Source organism: Salvelinus sp. IW2-2015, linkage group LG8 (genome assembly GCF_002910315.2).
Source record: "Salvelinus sp. IW2-2015 linkage group LG8, ASM291031v2, whole genome shotgun sequence".
Classification (NCBI taxonomy): Eukaryota; Metazoa; Chordata; class Actinopteri; order Salmoniformes; family Salmonidae; genus Salvelinus; species Salvelinus sp. IW2-2015.
The window spans coordinates 3,801,377-3,823,737 of NC_036848.1; the positions used below are offsets into that span (position 1 = coordinate 3,801,377).

A 22,361-nucleotide genomic window follows, 5' to 3' on the forward strand; every position below is an offset into this window, starting at 1 on the left:
CTCTGTGGCAACCCAGCCACCCATCCTCCCTCTCTCTCTGTGGCAACCCAGCCACCACTCCTCCCTCTCTCTCTGTGGCAACCAGCCACCACCTCCTCTCTCTCTCTTGTGGCATCCCAGCCACCACCTCCTCTCTCTCTCTGTGGCATCCCAGCCACCACCACCTCCCTCTCTCTCTGTGGCAACACAGCCACCACATCCTCCCTCTTCTCTGTGGCAGCCCAGCACCACCTCTCCCGTCTCTCTCCTGTGGCAACCCAGCCACCACCTCCTCCCTCTCTCTCTATGGCAACCCAGGCCACCACCTCCTCCCTCTCTCTCGTGTGCAACCCAGCCACCACCTCCTCTCTCTCTCTGTGGCATCCCAGCCACCACCACCTCCCTCTCTCTCTGTGGCAACCCAGCCACCACCTCCTCTCTCTCTCTGTGGCAACCCAGCCACCACATCCTCCCTCTTCTCTCTGTTGCAACCCAGCCACCACCTCCTCCCTCTCTCTCTGTGGCAACCCAGCCACCACCTCCTCCCTCTCTCTTGTGGCAACCCAGCCACCACCTCCTCTCTCTCTCTGTGGCATCCAGCCACCACCTCCTCTCTCTCTCTGTGGCATCCCAGCCACCACCACCTCCCTCTCCTCTTGTGGCAGCACAGCCACCACCTCCTCCCGCTCTTTCAAATTAGGCAGATTACACACCTGCCAGTAACTCAATGGGATCTGATCTGAGTGAAGGATGGGCCTGAGAGACACTGAGTGAACTCTGACCCCTATAAGAGGACATAGCTGACAGAAGCATGATGGGTGGAGAATTGAAGAAGAAGGGCTGAATTCACTTTTTCTGCTGTGTGGAGTGATTTTCTTGGAATTATTTGTGCGTACCCACAGAGAAACAGACAGTTGCTTAGACTCGTGCATAAAGCTTTATGTAAATAAAGAAGCAACAACTCAGGAGTTAATTTAGCATGTTTAGTTGAACTTACATAGTTCCACTTTTCTTTCGTTTGGATTTTCCTCTCTCCCTCTTCCTGCCTTTCCTCAGAGGCTTTGCAGGCCTGTTAGTCAGAGACATACATCTGTGTCAAACAATTTATCACAATARCAGATCAAAATCTAAATAGATACATTATAGACTGAGTTAAATGCCTCTAATTCCATTATTTGTGGKATTCCCTTAAAGTCCAACAGCCTTATTAGAAAATAAAATGTCTGCCTCCGTCTCCCTTTCAAGCTTTCACTCTTGGGCCAGTAACTGAAAGGTTGCTAGATCGAATCMCCGAGCTGAAAAGGTCAAATTCTGTTGTTCTGCCCCTGAACAAGGCAGTTAACCCACTGTTCCTAGGCTGTCATTGTAAAATAAGAATTTGTTCTTAACTGACTTGCCTAGTTAAATAAAGGTTAAATAATAAATAAATAAAAACCTATTTTTACTCTCTCTCTTTCTCTCTATCCCTCTGTTTTCACTCTTTCCCTAACATTCCCTCTCTGTGGGCCTTGACCTCTGTCCAGCTCTGTTGGTCTAAGGCTAGCTAGTCACTCTGCCACTAGGTCAGGGGTGGGCTGGGGCTTCCAAACATGTAGCCTTCTCTGTATGGTCAAAAGCCTTGCCTTAGCGTCTTCTCAGAAATACTATAAAATAACATGGTGTAATAATAATAATGTTGTATAGAAATAGAAACTTCGATCTGCTTTGGTAATTGCTCTCAGAGCACTCACTCAGCACAAAGGGTAAGATATCTCTATGGAGACAGTGGCATGTGAACTGTCCCATGGGATATTAGGCTAGTGCTTGAGCATCCAAAAGACGAAACTCACTAAGCTAGATGTACACAGAAACAGATACCCAAACACACACTAAGAGACACACACAAAGACAAACACAAATGGACACAGACAGCCACATACATACAGTACTGTACCTGGTAGGGGCTGATTGAAGATTCTCTTTTAGTCTACAGGGAAAGAGAGCGGGTTATTTGACACACACAGAGAATGCAGTCATGCATAGACCACGTGTGTGTGTGTGTGTGTGTGTGTGTGTGTGTGTGTGTGTGTGTGTGTGCTCACCTGCACTCACACTGGCTGTGCTCAACGAAGTCCAGCTCAATGAGCTCATGCTTCATAAAGGAGGTCTTCATTAGCTGCAGAGTACAAAGACACAAACTACGGTTACAAATCATTCATGTGTGAGAGTGTGTACCTCCATGGTGATAGTGTGTACCTCCATGGTGATAGAGTGTGTACCTCCATGGTGATAGAGTGTGTTACCTCCATGGTGATAGAGTGTGTACCTCCATGGTGATAGAGTGTTGGTGTGTACCTCCATGGTGATAGAGTGTGTACCTCCATTTGGTGATAGAGTGTGTACTCCATGGATAGGTTGTGTACTCCATGGTGATAGAGGTGTGTACCTCCATGGTGATAGAGTGTGTACCTCCATGGTGATAGAGTGTGTACCATGCCATGGTGATAGAGTGTGTACCTCCATGGTGATAGAGTGTGTACCTCCATGGTGATAGAGTGTGTACCTCCATGGTGATAGAGTGTGTACCTCCATGGTGATAGAGTGTGTACCTCCATGGTGATAGAGTGTGTAGTGTGTACCCGCCCATGGTGTAGAGTGGTGAGTGTGTGTACCTCCATGGTGATAGAGTGTGTACCTCCATGGTGATAGAGTGTGTACCTCCATGGTGATAGAGTGTTGTAGCCTCCATGGTGATAGAGTGTGTGAGTGTGACCTCCATGGTGATAGAGTGGTGTACCTCCATGGTGATAGAGTGTTACCTCCATGGTGATAGAGTGTGTACTCCATGGTGATAGAGTGTGTACCTCCATGGTGATAGAGTGTGTACCTCCATGGTGATAGAGTGTGTACCTCCATGGTGATAGAGTGTGTACCTCCATGGTGATAGAGTGTGTACCTCCATGGTGAATAGAGTGTGTACCTCCATGGTGATAGAGTGTGTACCTCCATGGGTGATAGAGTGTGTACCTCCATGGTGATAGAGTGTGTACCTCCATGGTGATAGAGTGTGTGAGTGTGTACCTCCATGGTGATAGAGTGTGTACCTCCATGGTGATAGAGTGTGTACCTCCAGTGTGATAGAGTGTGTACTCCATGGTGGATAGAGTGTGTACCTCACCGGTGATGAGTGTGTATCCAGGTGATTTTAGAGTGTGTACCTCCATGGTGAATTAGAGTGGTGTGTACCTCCATGGTGATAGAGGTGTGTGTACCTCCATGGTGATAGAGTGTGTTACCTCCATGGCTGATTAGATAAGTGTGTACCTCCATGGTGATATGAGGTGTGTGAGTGTGTACCTCCATGTGATAGAGTGTGTGAGTGTGTACCTCCATGGTGATAGAGTTTGTGAGTGTGTACTCCATGGTTGATAGAGTGTGTGAGTGTGTACCTCCATGTGATAGGAGACGTGTGTGAGTTGAGGGCACACACTCCAGTGCCTCGTCGGAGCAGCACCCATCACAGCGGCGGACCGACACACAGGAAGGCACGAAGAGGTGATGCGTCTCTCCCGGCAACTCCTGCCACACCTCCACCAGGGTATCTCTGGGCTCACAACCACTCCGAGAGTACACCTCCAACCACCGACGCACTGGAGGGAGGGAGAGCGAGAAATGTCAGATGAATAGGTTTGACAAGGTCACTAACACATCACAAATCTAGTCATAATGTATTCATTCTCACTTTATGAATCTCAACTCTGTTATTCATACACACACAGTTACTCATCATCAGCCTGTTCATATATGGTGGTGTGATTATCACAGGGGGATACCTTCTCTAGATTTGGGGGTGGTGTCCGCAGGTCTCCAGTGGGCTAGCTGGAAGAGCAGAGGCAGAAGAAGAGGTGTGTCAGGTGGTAAATCCCTGCATGTTTTTAACCTTATATAGAGAGACGACCCCTAGTACCCCACAGCCCCTCGTAGCCCACAGCCCCACGTACGCTCTCATGCTCTACACTGATACCGAATACCTTAGCCAGGTGAGTAACACAAAAAAAAATACTATGTAGTTTACACACACACACACACAACACAAGCACACACAGACGCACGCACGCAAACACATCACACACACCCAGCCACCCACGCAACGTCATTATTAGATCTGAGTGGACCAGGGCCACTGCTGAGAGAATGTAGACTTCGCCCAACCGCCCCACCCTGCCCCTGTGCTCTCTCTACAGTTTCTGGTTTGGCCCCATTTCATTTGGAGTTCACCGATGTGTGTGTGGCCATTTTGTGAACACATATACTGTAGTGTCTGAGCAAGTGTCTGAGCAACAAGAAACATGTCAGATCATACGGGGGTTTCATTCATACCACAAATCAATCTGCACAAAACATCCCCAGGAGTCGGGCGGGCAATAGCTCCACAGACTGGCCCCTAGGAGGAGTATGGAGGGCTATAGCTCCACAGACTGGACCCTAGGAGGAGTATGGTGGGCAATAGCTCCACAGACTGGCCCCTAGGAGGAGTAGGGTGGGCAATAGCTCCACAGACTGGCCCCTAGGAGGAGTATGGAGGGCTATAGCTCCACAGACTGGCCCCTAGGAGGAGTAGGGTGGGCAATAGCTCCACAGACTGGCCCCTAGGAGGAGTAGGGCGGGTATAAGCTCACAGACTGCCCCTAGGAGGATGTAGGGTGGCAATAGCTCCACAGACTGGCCCTAGGAGGAGTAGGGCGGGCTATAGCTCCACAGACCAGCCCCTAGGAGAGTATGGTGGGCTATAGCTCCACAGACTGGACCTAGGAGAAGTAGGGTGCTCTAGCTCCACAGACTGGCCCCTAGGAGGAGTAGGTGGCTCTAGCTCCACAGACCAGCCCCTAGGAGGAGTAGGGTGGGCTATAGCTCCACAGACTGGCCCCTAGGAAAGTAGGTGGGCTATAGCTCCACAAGACTGGCCCTAGGAGGGTAGGTGGGCTATAGCCTCCCAGACTGGCCCCTAGGGGAGTAGGTGGGCTCTAGCTCCACAGACCAGCCCCTAGGAGAGTAGGTGGCTCTAGCTCCCACAGACTAGCCCCTAGAGGGTTGATACTGTACAAGTGTGTGTTCGTTGTACTGTCCCAGAGAAGACTAATTCCCTCCAGTCTGGTTGCATCTGTTCCTGGCTGACACTGGCATTGGCAAGTCCACTCTCTCTGTGTTCTCCTCTCTGACACACACACAAGTAATGTAACAGTGCCAGCCAACACAGTGCAGCTGCAGCATGCAGAGTCTAAGACCTAACTGCCACAATTAACCCAGCTTTCCCCAGGGGGACGAGTAGAAGAGCGTTGTGACCACTGTGTGTGTGTGTGTGTGTGTGTGTGTGTGTTGTGTGTGTGTGTGTTGTGTGTGTAGAGAAGGCAGAGGAGATTGGGCCCCAATGCAACATGATTCCCAGGACCTCCAATCTGATATATCCCACGGCCACGCAGCTCAATCAGGGCAGCTTCAGGTCACTACATGTTCTTGATATAAAACCAATCTGCCATGTGAAGAGTTGTGTGTCTGAGAGTCTATTATGTTGGCTAATTATTATCCATCCCCATATGTCACTCATGTACAGTACATCTACCTTGTGTTAAAAGAACATGTCAGTCATTCTGACAGAGTTGTGCCACATTGTGCCTATCCATACATGGTACATGATTCTACCATTAGTCAACAGGGTACATTCTCTAGGAGAGTGAGAGRTGCACCACAGAATTCTGTAAACCTTCATAAGCTCAGAGCGTCAATGACCGTGGGGGTAAGCTCCAAACACACAAAGATCAGTTGTATACTGCTCCTAAAGTCACTGTATTCCCATCTTTATTTTCCCTTCAAATAAACCAGATGTTTTGTTGCATAATACAGACAAAGGAATAAAAACATCTAAACTCCTGAGATTTCCATGCAAGCAATTGTCTACCAGAGTGTAGTTAGTTATTTGACATACCTTGGCATGGGACGTGGGTATTCTGGAGAGCAAGAGGAACTGAAACATTCCTAGAATAACTTGAAGCATAATCCCCATTGTGCAGAACTCCAAAAAGCCTAATTTCCGTAAATGAATTGATGATTTTCTTTTCTCTTTTCACTCCACTCAATCAATATTCAATCTGCAGTCCTTAGGTTCCATGTTATGGATTGACAGCCGGGGTGGCATTCCCTTCCCGTTTGTTAAGAACGTGAAATATATGAATTTATACAAATAAGTCATTATGAATCCGTCTATAGCAAATGAGTAGGCTAACACTCAAATGAGTGGCTTGAGACTGTAACTTAATTAATCAACAATTGCACAATGTATTTGGCTACAATAAAACAATTTATAATTCAATGCCATCAATCGACCTAATCATTCTTGGCAATCAAGCGCACACATATGATGCCTGCATATTGACAAATAGCCTAATTTAATCAATCTCAGTCGTTCACGTTAAATTCAATACAGTTTGGTTGCATCTATTTTACTGAGAGTTGTGTGAACTTTGAATGATGGCCACCAATATTCCAAAGCTAGAGGTTCGGGTATGTAACCCGGTTACATTCGCCCATTGTTGGCCAGAAACCCATGAAACGGTCCGTGGTTGAGCGTCAGTAGTAGCGTGACTACAGGTCCATTTATAGTCCCGATAAGATATTTTGCGATATTGTATCCTTGTCTCTAAAAACGTTTAAAAAGGACAAAAAGCCCTTATTTACGATCCAACACTAATGTTTTGAATCACATAGGCTACGGTGCCGAACGCACATTTCATGACACTGCGTAGCCTATCCACAGCGGTGTCTCTGAGAAATAGCCTAGATGACGTTTCGTTGAAGACGCATGTGCCGCCGCGACTTATCCTTTTGTCCTCTTTGATAATATCATATTGAAGTTAATGGTGCCAGAGCAGTCCACAAAGAGAAGGGTCCTTGACAGCGTCTCTTGGTCTGTTATGATTGGTTGCTCATGTCCTTTGCCCTTCAGATCACAATTAAAAGGCGCACTCCACTCGACGCACTCCGAATTCCGCGTAACCTTTGCACTGCCAACTTTTTCAAAATGACATGGACGCACCCGCGCACTGGACACAGGTGAACGTCGCCCTTCAATTCGTMATTCAGCAGGTCAGTCAATAATGTACCACTCCACTTTCTCAGCCACACAATACATTTTTTAATAACGATACAATAAAGGGGGTAATTTTATTGCACTAAGATCTCTTTATATCATTCACCCAAATCCACATCCAAGCTCTCACAGACAGACACATAAAACACACAGCCCAATAACTGATCACCCCCAGTGAATTGATATTAATCATTTATTTGATTGGAATAATACATTTGCACAACTAATTTAGGTCACAGTCAGAGGCTTACAAAACCTTGATCAGCAGCACTAGGTCACAGTCAGAGGCTTACAAMACCTTGATCAGCAGCACTAGGTCACAGTCAGAGGCTTACAAAACCTTGATCAGCAGCACTAGGTCACAGTCAGAGGCTTACAAAACCTTGATCAGCAGCACTAGGTCACAGTCAGAGGCTTACAAAACCTTGATCAGCAGCCCAGACTGTACAGTAAACTCTGTCTCCCATCAGTTTGTCTTTACATCGACAGAAGAGTCTCTGTCAGTGTGGTGTGTTTTGGTTATGAGGGGGCACTTGTGCACTACATGGGGGATGTGGGTATGCGGGGACCTGTTATCTCCTGTGGTTTCAGCTAAGGCCTTGAGAAACAACAGAAGGCCATAGAGTCATTAACACACACTGCACCACTCGCTCACTTCCAAACCTGACCTGACATGTGAGAGTGGAATCAGGTGAGAAACAAACTCAAAATGAAACATTGGATGTTGTTGGTTGAGATCAGAGGAACAGTGCAATCATTGCATGAATCAACGCCACCGTGAAGAGTTAAGGCTGTCATTAAACATCACTGAAACACAATCTGTGACTTATGGTAAGTGTCTGTTGGCCGTAACCACAGCAATAAATTAAATACATTTCTAATCTTAGAAATGTGAATCTGCCTGCTTTCCAGTTTCCACTTCAGTACTTTCCATAGTATAATTACCATCCCTAAAATGAATTCTTCAACATCAGAAAAGTGTACAATTAGATACCATTTTAAAAAGTCCTAATATGACTTAATTTTCTAAATGTCTCTTGATTCCATATCCTTTCAATGGGAAAGGATTTAGTATATCTAGGGACAGTTTTCCCTCATCACATAACCAGGAAAAGCAGAAGGTCCTAAATATTGCATGTAGGTAACAGGAAAAACTCCTGTCCCAAACAGTATATTTTTATGACTGTATTTGGGTCCACCCTGGGCCCAGTAGCAGAGTCAAGAGTTCCATGATATCATTGACACACAGAGGCACAATGACTGAATCCCAGTGGTTCAAGGGCAGCTGTGCAGAGCACCCCCTTTCTGTCATTAAGGGATTCTACCTTTGATTACGTAAAGTCTTTAATCAACCATCGACTTACATTACGGAACACTGAAGTTTTACTATATCTGGAATGCCAAATTCACACAGTCCCATGAATCTTGTTGAGCATGCCTCTGAACGGCCGTGGGGGAAACAGCATGTCACGGGTATGCAAACCAATTAGCAACTGGCTAACAGGAGTCTTGGTTCCATCCAATAGCGGAAGAGATGTGCTGCTAATGACATGTCCTACTGCTGTTAGTCTTGTGATACCAGACCAAATCTCCACAACGTATTCTCCTCCTGGAGAAACCTAGAATGGCTGTGGGGCGAGGCTTTACTGTGACAAAGACATGTACCCCATTACTGTTTCCRTTTCACCCAGGTATTACACACTTGTTTTAACACCTCGGCTTAGTATCCGAGGTCCAAGCAAACGTGAGCTGTGCACATCATCAACGTCTGCCACAAACCACTGAAAAAGTGAACTACTCCTAACTCAATCAACCGTTCGCTCCCCTTCCTGAATGACTCCATTCCTCTTCCGAGGCGTTTGGCCATATAAATCCCCCTTGTTTTACGATGTGCTCGTATTCTACTAAACTCCTACTTGTTGCAAGTGATTTTGTATTTCTCCTGAGAATTCTGTCTGAGAATCTCTGTCTGCTTCTTAAACCCGTTCACTCTGGGAATCAAAATGAAGAAATATATAATCAGTTCCAGACTCAGGTATATCACACCAACAAATCATATTAATACATATTCCATGCAATGTTGATTATTACTACGACCCTAACTGGAACAGTGTAATAAAACATGTAATAACAGTTATAATACATGTAATATGTTTAGAACTTCTTTCACACACCTTGCCCTCATTGTAGATCTGTTTGATGACCCTGTTCTTCTCGTCCGTGAAGTTGTTATGACAGACTCCAACAGTCTGTGTGACCGGAAGAGAGAGAGACACCTGTCAGACATCACAGACATACACACAGCACACAGAGGAATATCGTTGGCAGTTGAATTGGCATTTTGATTATTATTCAGGTTTTATTATTCTGTACTAGTACAAATGTAAGTCATATACCAGGAAAAGTTGAATCTCTACAATCAACAAAAGTGATGCCAAGTCAACGTGCAAAAACACAGATTACCAGATCTATGACAGCATAACCTGGGTCTGAGCCAGGGGCACCTGTGCCTACAGACAGACAGTTATCTGAGTTTACAGACTATTTAGTCTAGACTATGAATGAGTAACAAAATAGTAATAGCAGTAATAGGCAATTGTGACATTTTGGCACAGATGTTTGTCAGAATTCAGAAATGCTTTAGTCTTAGGAGTGACAGATTACGTTCCTTGAACATGACAAAATTACTGCATTTCTTATTTAACTATGAGAGTGTACACACATACAGAATCAATGTCCAATCATCAATTTCACTCTGACCTTTCCCCATGATGTTACCTGAAGAGAATGTGAGCGCTGATGCTCAGTCCCATGATGAGCATACAGTAGCTAATTATTCTAAAGTTCATCTTCCTCCCCCACTCCTCAGGTTGACAGGGTTTGAACGGATCCTAGTAGCGCATACTCTCCTGAGAGAGAGAGACAGACTAGACACGAGAAGAGAGACAGAGGGGAGAGAGAGATACAGAGAGAGGGAGGGAGGAGAGAGGGGGAGATACAGAGAAAGAGGGAGAGAGAGGGGGGGGAGAGAGAGGGAGAGATACAGAGAAAGAGAGAGAGAGAAACAGAGCAGAGAGAGAAACAGAGAGAGAGAGAGAGGAAACAGAGAGAGAGAGAGAGAGAGAAACAGAAGAGAGAGAAACAGAGAGAGAGAGAAACAGAGAGAGAGAGGAGAAAACAGAGAGAGAGAGAGAAACAGAGAGAGAGAGAGAAACAGGAGAGAGAGAGAGAGAGAGAGAGAGAGAGAGAGAGAGAGAGGAGAGAGAGGAGAGAGAGAGAGAGAGAGAGAGAGAGAGAGAGAGAGAGAGAGAGAGAGAGACGAGAGAAACAGAGAGGAAACAGAGAGAGAGAGAAACAGAGAGAGAGAGAAACAGAGAGAGAAACAGAGAGAGAGAGAGGGACAGAGAAGAAATAAACGGTAAATAAAACTATTTTTAAAAGTGGTATGAACTCTGGAGGGCTGTGTGTGTTTACATACCTGGGGTGTGGTGGAGGTGGGTCTGAAGGCCTGTCCCCGGTAAAGGGTGCTGTAGCCACAGGTCGTACTCTCTCCTGGACACCTCCTTACTCAGCACCCTGTAGGCCTCGTTCAGCTCCACAAACTGGCCATGCAGCCCCGGTTAGACAGGGCACTGTCTGGGTGCATTTGGTAGAGAGACACAGAAGCAGTGAGGATTACTGAAAAAAACAATAGACACCAGCACACTGTTGAATGCTCCCGCTGTTTCAGTCAGTGCTAGATGGATGTGTGCACACTACTTTCGAGTAGTCAGGATAAGGATTAGGACAAATCAGGGTTACTACAGTACCTGCACACAGACAGCACAGGAGGCTGCTGAGGGAGGACGGCTGATAAGCTGGCCGGAACGGAGCAAATGGAATGGCATCAAACACCTGGAAACCCCCGTGTTTGATGTATTTAATACCATTCCACTGATGGCGCTCCAGTCATTAACACAAGCCCGTTCTCCCAAATGACAACTTGTGTGACAACTTCTCTCTGGTCACCCCAAAACCAATTCTTCCTTTGGCCACCTCTCCTTCCAGTTCTCTGCTGCCAATGACTGGAACGAACTACAAAAATCTCTGAAACTGGAAACACTTATCTCCCTCACTAGCTTTAAGCACCAGCTGTAGAGCAGCTCATATATTACTGCACCTGTACATAGCCCATCTATAATTTAGCCCAACAACTACCTCTTTCCCTACTGTATTTATTTATTTTGCTCCTTTGCACCCCATTATTTTTTTTATTTTTTTATTTATTTTTTTAAAAATTGTATCCCATTTTCTCCTCAATTTAGTGGTATCTAATCGCTAGTAATTACTATCTTGTCTCATCGCTACAATCCCGTACGGGCTCGGGAGAGACGAAGGTCGAAAGCCATGCGTCCTCCGAAGCACAACCCAACCAAGCCGCACTGCTTCTTAACACAGCGCGCCTCCAACCCGGAAGCCAGCCGCACCAATGTGTCGTGAGGAAACACCGTGTACCTGGCCCCCTTGGTTAGCGCGCACTGCGCCCGGCCCGCCACAGGAGTCGCTGGAGCGCGATGAGACAAGGATATCCCTACCGGCCAAACCCTCCCTAACCCGGATGACGCTATGCCAATTGTGCGTCGCCCCACGGACCTCCCGGTCGCGGCCGGCTGCGACAGAGCCTGGGCGCGAACCCAGAGACTCTGGTGGCGCAGCTAGCACTGCGATGCAGTGTCCTAGACCACTGCGCCACCCGGGAGGCCTGCACCCCATTATTTCTATCTCTACTTTGCACATTCTTCCACTGCAAATCTACCATTCCAGTGTTTTACTTGCTATATTGTATTTACTTTGCCACCATGGACTTTTTTTCCTTTACCTCCCTTATCTCACCCCATTTGCTCACATTGTATATAGACTTATTTTTCTACTGTATTATTGACTGTATGTTTGTTTTACTCCATTTGTAACTCTGTGTTGTTGTATGTGTCGAACTGCTTTGCTTTATCTTGGCCAGGTCGCAATTGTAAATGAGAACTTGTTCTCAACTTGCCTACCTGGTTAAATAAAGGTGAAATTAAAAAATATATMTATTTTTTAAAACAGACAGATACCTACTGTGCTACTGTGTAGCTTCAAACGGGAGAAAACTCATGTACTGACTAGAGGTCGACCGATTACGATTTTTCAACGCCGAACCGATTATTGGAGGACCAAAAAAAGCCAATACCAATTAATCGGCCGATTTTTATGTAATCGATTTGAAAATAGCATGTAATGTAATTGAATCACTGTAAAGACACAACAAAATGTCTTGCTCGAGCTGTGTACGCAACTGGTTCACCTCTGCTGTGATGCTCACAGGCATTGTGTATTGGAAGAGATTTCTGAATGTTCTTCGCCCAGCATACACYCCTCCAACCAGACATGCTTTATCTACTCATTTTCTGGATGCAGAGTTCAAGTGAAGGTCAAGCTTATCATAGAGAAAGCAGACTGTATTGCAATCATCTCTGATGGGTGTTCAAATGTTCGTGGGCAAGGAATAACTAACTACATCATCTCCACCCCTCAACCAGTATTCTACAAGAGCACAGACACAAGGGACAACAGACACACTGGTCTCTACATTGCAGATGAGCTGANTAACTACATCATCTCCACCCCTCAACCAGTATTCTACAAGAGCACAGACACAAGGGACAACAGACACACTGGTCTCTACATTGCAGATGAGCTGAAGGCAGTCATCAATGACCTTGGACCACAGAAGGTATTTGCACTGGTGACAGACAATGTTGTGAAAATGAAGGCTGCTTGGTCTAAAGTGGAGGWGTCCTACCCTCACATCACACCCATTGGCTGTGCTGCTCATGCATTGAATCTGCTCCTCAATGACATCATGGCACTGAAAACAATAGATACACTCTACAAGAGAGCCAAGGAAATGGTTAGGTATSTGAAGGGTCATTAAGTTATAGCAGCAATCTACCTCACCAAAGCAAAGTGAGAAGAATAAGAGCACCACATTGAAGCTGCCCAGCAACACCCTTTGGGGTGGCGTTGTCATCATGTTTGACAGTCTCCTGGAGGGGAAGGAGTCTCTCTAAGAAATGGCCATATCACAGTCTGCCGATATGGACAGCCCCATCAAGAGGATCTTCCTGGATGATGTATTTTGGGAGAGAGTGGTAAGCAGCCTGAAACTCCTGAAACCTATAGCAGTAGCCATTGCACGGATTGAGGGAGACAATGCCATCCTGTCTGATGTTCAGACTGCTTGCAGATGTAAAAGAAGAAATCCATACTCCCCTGCCCACTTCACTGTTGCTCCAAGCAGAGGAAACTGCAGTTCTGAAATACATCAAAAAGCGTGAAGACTTCTGCCTGAAGCCCATACACGCCGCAGCGTACATGTTGGACCCCAAGTATGCTGGCAAGAGCATCCTGTCTGGTGCAGAGATCAACAAGGCCTATGGTCTCATCACTTCCGTGTCTCTACACTTCCGTGTCTACACTTCCAAGCAAGGGCTTTGGGATGGAGATGCAATATGGCAGTCGTGCCAACATATCTCATCAGCCACCTGGTGGAAGGGACTTTGTGGATCTGAGGCTCTTTCCCCTGTTGCCTCCATCATCCTCCAAATCCCACCAACATCAGCCACCTCAGTGCGCAACTGGTCCTTGTTTGGGAACGGGAACACACGGGAACACACGGGAACACACACACACACCAGGCTGACCAATACAAGGGTTGAAAAATTGGTAGCCATCCGGGCAAAWTTTTTGGCTTTTTGAGCCTGACAACGAGCCATCCTCAACAAGGTTGAAAAGTGACTGTGAAGATGAGGCCTCAGAGTCTGATGTTCAAGAGGTGGACATTGAGGAGATCCAGGGAGAAGACATGGAAGCCTGAGAGGAAGACAACCAAAGCTTTAGTTTCTAGACTATCATTTTACAGATGTCTGTTTAAAATGTTTTTGGGAGATGCGATGGATCATTGAGGATCATTCAGTATTTACTTTCTTTTGTTGTTCTGTGAAATCATCCCATGTGAAGAGTCAACTCATTTAATTAAAGTTCAATTCTTAACAATTTTTTAATATATTTTTTCTATTGGAAGCATTTAATAATTTGCAATTATATTTACTTAACGTAAATGGTTTGTTTGTCTCCATATGATATGGTAAATATATCCAATAGAAAAAATATCTACATTTAAAATGGTATTAATATTAATTTGCATATATTCCTGTTAATTCCCACAGAAAGTTTCCACCTCTGACTATTCCCCAAAATGTGCAACCCTAGTGGGTGTGCTTTGCTGGTGACACTGAGGGTGATTTATTTAGAATTCAATGCACACTTAACCAGCATGGCTACCACAGCATTCTGCAGCAATATGCCATCACATCTGGTTTGCGCTTAGTGGGACTATCATTTGTTTTTAACAGGACAATGACCCAACACACCTCCAGGCTGTGTAAGGCCTATTTGACCAAGAAGGAGAGTGATGGAGTGCTGCATCACGTGACCTGGCCTCCACAATCAACCGACCTCAATCCAATTGAGATGGTTTGGGATGAGTTGGACCGCAGAGTGAAGGAAAAGCAGCCAAGAAGTGCTCAGCATATATGGGAACTCCTTCAAGACTGTTAGAAAAGCATTCCAGGTGATGCTGGTTGTGAGAATGCCAAGAGTGTGCAAAGCTGTCATCAAGGCAAAGGGTGGCTACTTTGAAGAATCGAAAATATATTTTGATTTGTTTAACACTTTTTGGGCTACTACATAATTCCATATGTGTTATTTCAGTTTTGATGTCTTCACTATTACTGTACAATGTAGAAAATTGTCAAAATAAAGAAAAACCCTTTAATGGTGTGTACAAACTTTTGACTGGTGCTGTATATATACAGTTGAAGTCAGAAGTTTACATACACTTAGGTTGGAGTCATTAAAACTAGTTTTTCAACCATTCCACAAATGTCTTGTTAACAAACTATAGTTTTGGCAAGTCGGTTAGGACATCTACTTTGTGCATGACACAAGTAATTTTTCCAACAATTGTTTACAAACAGATTATTTCACTTATAATTCACTGTATCACAATTCCGGTGGCTCAGAAGTTTACATACACTAAGTTGACTGTGCCTAGAAACAGCTTGGAAAATTCCAGAAAATGATGTCATGGCTTTAGAAGCTTCTGATAGGCTAATTGACATCATTTGAGTCAATTGGAGGTGTACCTGTGGATGTAGTTCAAGGCCTACCTTCAAACTCAGTGGCTCTTTGCTTGACATCATGGGAAAATCAAAAGAAAACCGCCAAGACTTCAGAAATTAAATTGTAGACCTCCACAAGTCTGGTTCATTCTTGGGAGCAATTTCCAAATGCGTGAAGATACCACATTAATCTGTACAAACAATAGTACGCAAGTATAAACACCATGGGACCACGCAGCCGTCATACCGCTCAGGAAGGAGACGCATTCTGTCTCCTAGAGATGAACGTACTTTGGTGCGAAAAGTGCAAATCAATCCCAGAACAACAGCAAAGGACCTTGTGAAGATGCTGGAGGAAACAGGTACAAAAGTATCTATATCCACAGTAAAACGTGTCCTATATCGACATAACCTGAAAGGCCGCTCAGCAAGGTAGAAGCCACTGCTCCAAAACCGCCACAGAAAAGCCAGACTACGGTTTGCAACTGCACATGGACAAAAATCATACTTTTTGGAGAAATGTCCTCTGGTCTGATGAAACAAAAATAGAACTGTTTGGCCATAATAACCATCGTTATGTTTGGAGGAAAAAGGGGAAGCTTGCAAGCCGAAGAACACCATCCCAACCATGAAGCATGGGTGTCACGCCCTGACCTTAGAGATCCTTTTATGTCTCTATTTTGGTTGGTCGGGGCGTGAGTTGGGGTGGGCATTCTATGTTGTGTTCTATTGTTGTCTAGTTCTATGTGTTTGGCCAGGGTGTGGTTCTCAATCAGAGGCAGCTGTCTATCGTTGTCTCCGATTGAGAACCATACTTAGGTAGCCTTTTCCCACCTGTGTTGGTGGGTAGTTGTTTTCTGTCTCTGTGTCTGCACCAGAACAGAACTGTTTCGTGTGGTCTATTTTTGTTATTTTGTCTTAGTGTTCTGAGTTAAAAATAAATATAACATGGACACTTACCACGCTGCGTTTTGGTCCACTCCTTCTTCCCAGGACGATCGTTACAATGGGGGTGGCCAGATCATGTTGTGGGTTCTTGCTGCAGGAGTTCTAGTGCACTTCCACAAAATAGATGCGTCATGAGAAAGAAAATGATGTGGATATATTGAAGCAACATCTCAAGACATCAAATCAAAGTTTATTTGTCACGTGCGCCGAAAACAACAGGTGTAGACCTTACAGTGAAATGCTTACTTACAGGCTCTAACAATAGTGCGAAAAAAAAAAAGGTGTGTGGTGTGTGTGTGTAGGTAAGTAAAGAAATAAAACAACAGTAAAAGTATATGTGAAAATAAGAGCAGCAATGCTATATACAACACCGATTAGTCAGGCTTATTCAGGTAGTATGTACATGTAGGTATGGTTAAAGTGACTATGCATATATGATGAACAGAGAGTAGCAGTAGCGTAAAAGGAGGGGTTGGCGGGAGGTGGGACACAATGCAGATAGCCCAGTTAGCTAAGTGCGGGAGCACTGGTTGGTCGGGCCAATTGAGTAGTATGACATGAATGTATGGTTAAAGTGACCATGCATATAAGATAAACAGAGAGTAGCAGCAGCGTAAAAGAGGGTTGGGGGGGGCACACAATGTAAATAGTCCGGTAACCTGTTCAGAAGTCTTATGGCTTGGGGGTAAAAACTGTTGAGAAGCTTTTTTGTCCTAGAACTTGGCACTCCGGGTACGATTGCGCATGCGGTAGTAGAGAGAACAGTCTAATGACTGGGGTGGTGGGCTTTTCTCATTTTTACCGGTCTATGACAATTTTTAGGGCCTTCCTCTGACACCGCCTGGTGTAGAGGTCCTGGATGGCAGGCAGCTTTGCTCCAGTGATGTATTGGGCCGTACGCACTACCCTCTGAAGTGCCTTGCGGTCAGAGGCCGAGCAATTGCAGTACCAGGCAGTGATGCAACCGGTCAGGATGCTCTCGATGTTGCAGCTGTAGAACCTTTTGAGGATCTCAGGACCCATGCCAAATCTTTTTAGTTTCCTGAGGGGGAATAGGCTTTGTCGTGCCCTCTTCACGACTGTCTTGGTGTATTTGGACCATTCTAGTTTGTTGTTGATGTGGACACCAAGGAATTTGAAGCTCTCAACCTGCTCCACTACATCCCCGTCGATGAGAATGGGAACGTCCTCGGTGCTCCTTTTCTTGTAGTCCACAATCATCTCCTTAGTCTTGGTTACGTTGAGGGATAGGTTGTTATTCTGGCACCACCCGGCCAGGTCTCTGACCTCCTCCCTATAGGCTATCTCGTCGTTGTCGGTGATCAGGCCTACCACTGTTGTGCCTTCTGCAAACTTAATGGTGTTGGACTCGTGCCTGGCCATGTAGTCGTGGGTGAACAGGGAGTACAGGAGGGGACTGAGCACGCACCCCTGGGGAGCTCCAGTGTTGAGGATCAATGTGGCAGATGTGTTGCTCCCTACCTTCACCACCTGGGGGCGACCAGTCAGGAAGTCCAGGATCCAGTTGCAGAGGGAGGTGTTTAGTCCCAGGTTCCTTAACTTAGTGATGAGCTTTGAGGGTACTATGGTGTTGAACGCTGAGCTGTAGTCAATGAATAGCATTCTCACATAGGTGTTCCTTTTGTCCAGGTGGGAAAGAGCAGTGTGGAGTGCAATAGAGATTGCATCATCTGTGGATCTGTTTGGGCAGTATGCAAATTGGCATGGGTCAAGGGTTTCTGGGATAATGGTGTTGATGTGAGCCATTACCAGCCTTTCAAAGCACTTCATGGCTACAGACGTGAGTGCTACGGGTCTGTAGTCATTTAGGCAGGTTGCCTTTGTGTTCTTGGGCACAGGGACTATGGTGGTCTGCTTGAAGCATGTTGGTATTACAGACTCAATCAGGGACATGTTGAAAATGTCAGTGAAGACACCTGTCAGTTGGTCAGCACATGCCCGGAGCACACGTCCTGGTAATCCGTCTGGCCCCGCAGCCTTGTGTATGTTGACCTGTTTAAACGTCTTACTCACGTCGGCTACGGAGAGCGTGATCACACAGTCGTCCGGAACAGCTGATGCTCTCATGCATGCCTCAGTGTTGCTTGCCTCGAAGCGAGCATAGAAGTGATTTAGCTGGTCTGGTAGGCTCATGTCACTGGGAAGCTCGCGGCTGTGCTTCCCTTTGTAGTCTGTAATAGTTTGCAAGTCCTGCCACATCCGACGAGCGTCGGAGCCGGTGTAGTATGGTTCAATCTTAGCCCTGTATTGACGCTTAGCCTGTTTGATGGTTCGTTGCAGGGCATAGCGGGATTTCTTGTAAGCTTCCGGGTTAGAGTCCCGCACCTTGAAAGCGGCAGCTCTACCCTTTAGCTCAGTACGAATGTTGCCTGTAATCCATGGCTTCTGTTTGGGGTATGTACGTACAGTCACTGTGGGGACGACGTCCTCAATGCACTTATTGATAAAGCCAGTGACTGATGTGGTGTATTCCTCAATGTCATCAGAAGAATCCCGGAACATGTTCCAGTCTGTGATAGCAAAACAGTCCTGTAGTTTAGCATCTGCTTCATCTGACCATTTTTTATAGACCGAGTCACTGGTGCTTCCTGCTTTAATCAGTCAGGAAGTTAAAGCCTGGTCACAAATGGGTCTTCCAAATGGACAATGACACCAAGCATACTTCCAAAGTTGTGGCAAAATGGCTTAAGGACAACAAAGTCAAGGGATTGAAGTGGCCAACACAAAGCCCTGACCTCAATCATATAGAAAATTTGTGGGCAGAACTGAAAAAGCATGTGCAGGCAAGGAGGCCTACAAACCTGACTCAGTTACACCAGCTCTGTCAGGAGGAATGGGCCAAAATTCACCCACCTTATTGTGAGAAGCTTGTGGAAGGCTACCTGAAACGTTTGACTCAAGTTAAAGAATTTAAAGGCAATGCTATCAAATACTAATTTAGTGTATGTAAACTTCTGACCCACTGGAAATGAGATGAAAGAAATAAAAGCTGAAATAAATAATTCTCTCTACTATTATGCTGACATTTCATATTCTTAAAATAAAGTGGTGATCCTAACTGACCTAAGACGGAATTTTTACTCTGATTAAATGTCAGGAATTCTGGAAAAACTGAGTCTAAATGTATTTGGCTGTAGGTGTATGTATACTTCCGACTTCAACTGTATATATTTATTTATTTTTGCATGTTAATTTGGCCTTAATACACGTCACATTTCAGTTTGCAAACAATGTAAAACATTTTTTTATAAATCATTGAGTTAATAAAGCCGCACACAAACATGGTCGCTTTTTTGCTTTCTTAATTAAGGCAGCTCGAACATGCAGGTGTTCCAGCCTAGCTCAGTGCTTTCTGTGGTGGTAGGACAGCCCGCGGAAAATACGGAGCGTAGGGGTTGGTAATGTTCTTTAGTTGCGCTGTGATTGGCTCAGTGTTCTGTCACTCATGGGGACACCAAGTCACTGCAAAATCTACGGGGAGAGCTCGAAAATTCAAGCCCCTTGGGTGCTTCCATAGAGTTACATTAGAATTGCCCATTCAAGAAGGCTCAAGGTCATTGGCCACAGATTAAATGACATAAAATCATGTTATATCTACCGTAGCTTTGATTGGACTGATCAAACTTAGCTAGCAGTCATTATCATGAATCAAATCGACAATCTACTGGCAAATCACTTTCAAACCTTGTCATATGAAGATAAATAAATAAAGATAAAACACAATACAGATCAAATGTATCGGTGCTCATCGGCCATTGGACATAAATATTACACAATAAGTTGGAAATCACAAATTCAACAATGAGTGGTTTGGAAGGAATCAGTGGATAACTGCAAATATTGCAAAGCAATCACTAGCCTGCTATTCAGTGGAGTGGCTGTGTGGTCCAAGTCTGGGCTTAAGGGTCTCTTTTCCAAGCTTAAAAGGATAAACATTCAACACTGGTCATAATGTCAGTCCAGCATGACTTCTGCCGCGTTCAAAACAACTGGAAACTCGAAAATCTCAGACTTCAGTGAACTCAAGACAACTGTGAACTTGAATGGTCATCCAACTCAGAAACTCTGTCCTCTTTTTAGAGCTCTGACCTGAAGATTCCTGATTCCTGATTCGACCTTTTTCAGTTCCCAGTTGTCTTGAAAGCGCTATAAATCCAGAGAATGCCAGACTTTGATGCAAAAATGTGCCCTTAAGGCCCGCCGTGCCACCTTCCTGTTCAAGTGAGCACAGCACAACAAGGTGAGTCAAAAAAAATTATTGTATGCTGCTGCATAAATTATGTAATATGTCAGGGAGATATSTATACCGTAGCTAAGAAAGTAATACTAAGTGTATGTTGTGTAGTAAGCGGTTAGTAGCCATACCCTAATAATTTGGTCCCTTTTTCCCTCCTAACTTAGCCTACTGTTCTGACTTGGTGGTGCATATGTAGCCTATAGCCTGTTTTAGAGAAATGTCATCATTGAATATTGTAAGAGCTTTTATTGTCTGCTTATATGCCCCCTTTATTTATCCTACGGTTCTGACTTGGTGTACAGGGAGAATACTGTAAGAACGGCCCATATTCTGATTTCTGTTGCTGTACATTTCAAAAGTGCAGAACAAATAGTTATATTGACTATGTCCGTCCTAGCTCGCTCATTAATATCTTAGTCGAAATTACGGATTGCCTCGTATCCGCTCGTCGTCCCTTTTGCCATAATTTGTACATCTCAACTGTCAGTATAAACCACATTTGTTCAAGCAAGTCAGCCATATCAGCAGTTTTTTTTAAAGGCAGTAAATGTTTAAAAGGCTGAATTAACCGTTAACCGTTAAGGATTCACTCCATGGTGCTGAAAAGAAAGATCTGCTATTGGGACAGCTTTATGTAGGCCCTAACAGTTTGTGGGCACCGTTTGTCACTGTTATAGTGCAATTAATATATTGTTTAGTGTTGTGTCCTGTAGTGCCTTTGCTGGCATGCATCGAAGACATTTTTTGGGGCGTTTTCCCAACCAAGATTTACATGCTAAAATCACCACTGCTCATTCAACACAGATGTATACTGTTAAACATACTGTACAGCCCTGTTAACATAGAGATCCTCACAACACCAAAATATAATGTGGGAATGCCTTGTTGGAAGAAGGTGGAAAAATACTGTGCAAGAGTGCACTCGTGTGGTTGGACAGAGATGCTGCAATATAAACCATCATGCAGCAAACCCTAAATCTGTGCTGCTTGAACTGTGCCTTTCCTACATTTACTAAGTATGTGAAGATTTTAAATGACAGGCTAGAAGATTGTCGTACCTTTTTTGATTTGTCAAAAAATGCATTCTTTATTTGCTCCAGTGAGGCATCAGGTTTTACACCAAGAAGGTTGTAATAGTTTACTGCCACTCTGCAATAAGACACAATGAATAATAATTAAACAGAATGACAACACAGTGCTGGGATCACAAGCCTGGACTGGCAATCTTTAAACAACTGAGGAATCATTGTGTAAGATAAATCAGAAAGGCTAAATCTGATTATGTAACCGCTTATTCGGATTGTAATGGGAACCTGGCAAAATTCTGGAAAACTGTCAAATCTCTTAAGGGTTCTACTTCCTCCTCTCTGCCACAACAAATTATATCAGACACTGGCCTCATTACGGGGGAAAAATAACATCATTGATGCATTTAATCACCATTTTATTTCAGCGGGCTATCTCTTTGAAAGCACTTCTAAGCCTATTCACACTGATATTGGGCTGGATGCTGATAGTGTAAACTTGCTGAATGATCACAGAAATTATAGTTGGTACAGCTTTTCTTTTAGGCTATTTACAGAAAAAGAAGACCTGGATGCTTTGTGGGCAATAGACAACAAGAGATCCACAGAGGCTGACCAATTGAATCCAGGTCTGCCTATCATTGTTGGCTCAATAACTCACATTTTTTATTTGACATTGTTATCAGGAAATATTCCAAAAGTATGGAAATCAGCTCTTGTTCTGCCACTCCATAAGGACGGAGATAGTAGTGATCATCATTATCACCCCATTTCAAGGATTCCTTGTCTAGCTAAGATTCTTGAAACCTTGGTAAATGTACAACTTT

General features: G+C 44.8%; 2 protein-coding genes across 2 annotated transcripts in view; both read right to left on the reverse strand.

Moving 5' to 3' along the window:
- The window catches only part of vegfba (vascular endothelial growth factor Ba), a 15,578-nt gene extending 8,546 nt beyond the window's left edge, over window positions 1-7,032 (reverse strand). The window contains exons 1-7 of the mRNA XM_070444685.1: window positions 5,942-7,032; window positions 3,792-3,837; window positions 3,426-3,608; window positions 3,063-3,085; window positions 2,061-2,134; window positions 1,913-1,945; window positions 977-1,048 (exon numbers count right to left, since the gene is read on the reverse strand). Coding sequence (XP_070300786.1) covers window positions 977-1,048; window positions 1,913-1,945; window positions 2,061-2,134; window positions 3,063-3,085; window positions 3,426-3,608; window positions 3,792-3,837; window positions 5,942-6,019 — 509 coding nt within the window. The 5' untranslated portion in view covers window positions 6,020-7,032. The remainder of the gene's footprint in view (window positions 1-976; window positions 1,049-1,912; window positions 1,946-2,060; window positions 2,135-3,062; window positions 3,086-3,425; window positions 3,609-3,791; window positions 3,838-5,941) is intronic.
- Window positions 7,033-7,281: 249 nt separating this feature from the next.
- On the reverse strand, window positions 7,282-21,660 carry LOC111967255 (dnaJ homolog subfamily C member 4-like; the record flags this gene model as incomplete). Its single annotated transcript, XM_070444648.1, is given in 6 exon segments — window positions 7,282-9,093; window positions 9,277-9,351; window positions 9,881-10,011; window positions 10,581-10,734; window positions 12,200-12,214; window positions 21,568-21,660. Coding segments are annotated over 4 exon segments (306 nt in total), but the record flags the coding sequence as incomplete, so codon positions are not given.
- Window positions 21,661-22,361: the final 701 nt, after the last annotated feature.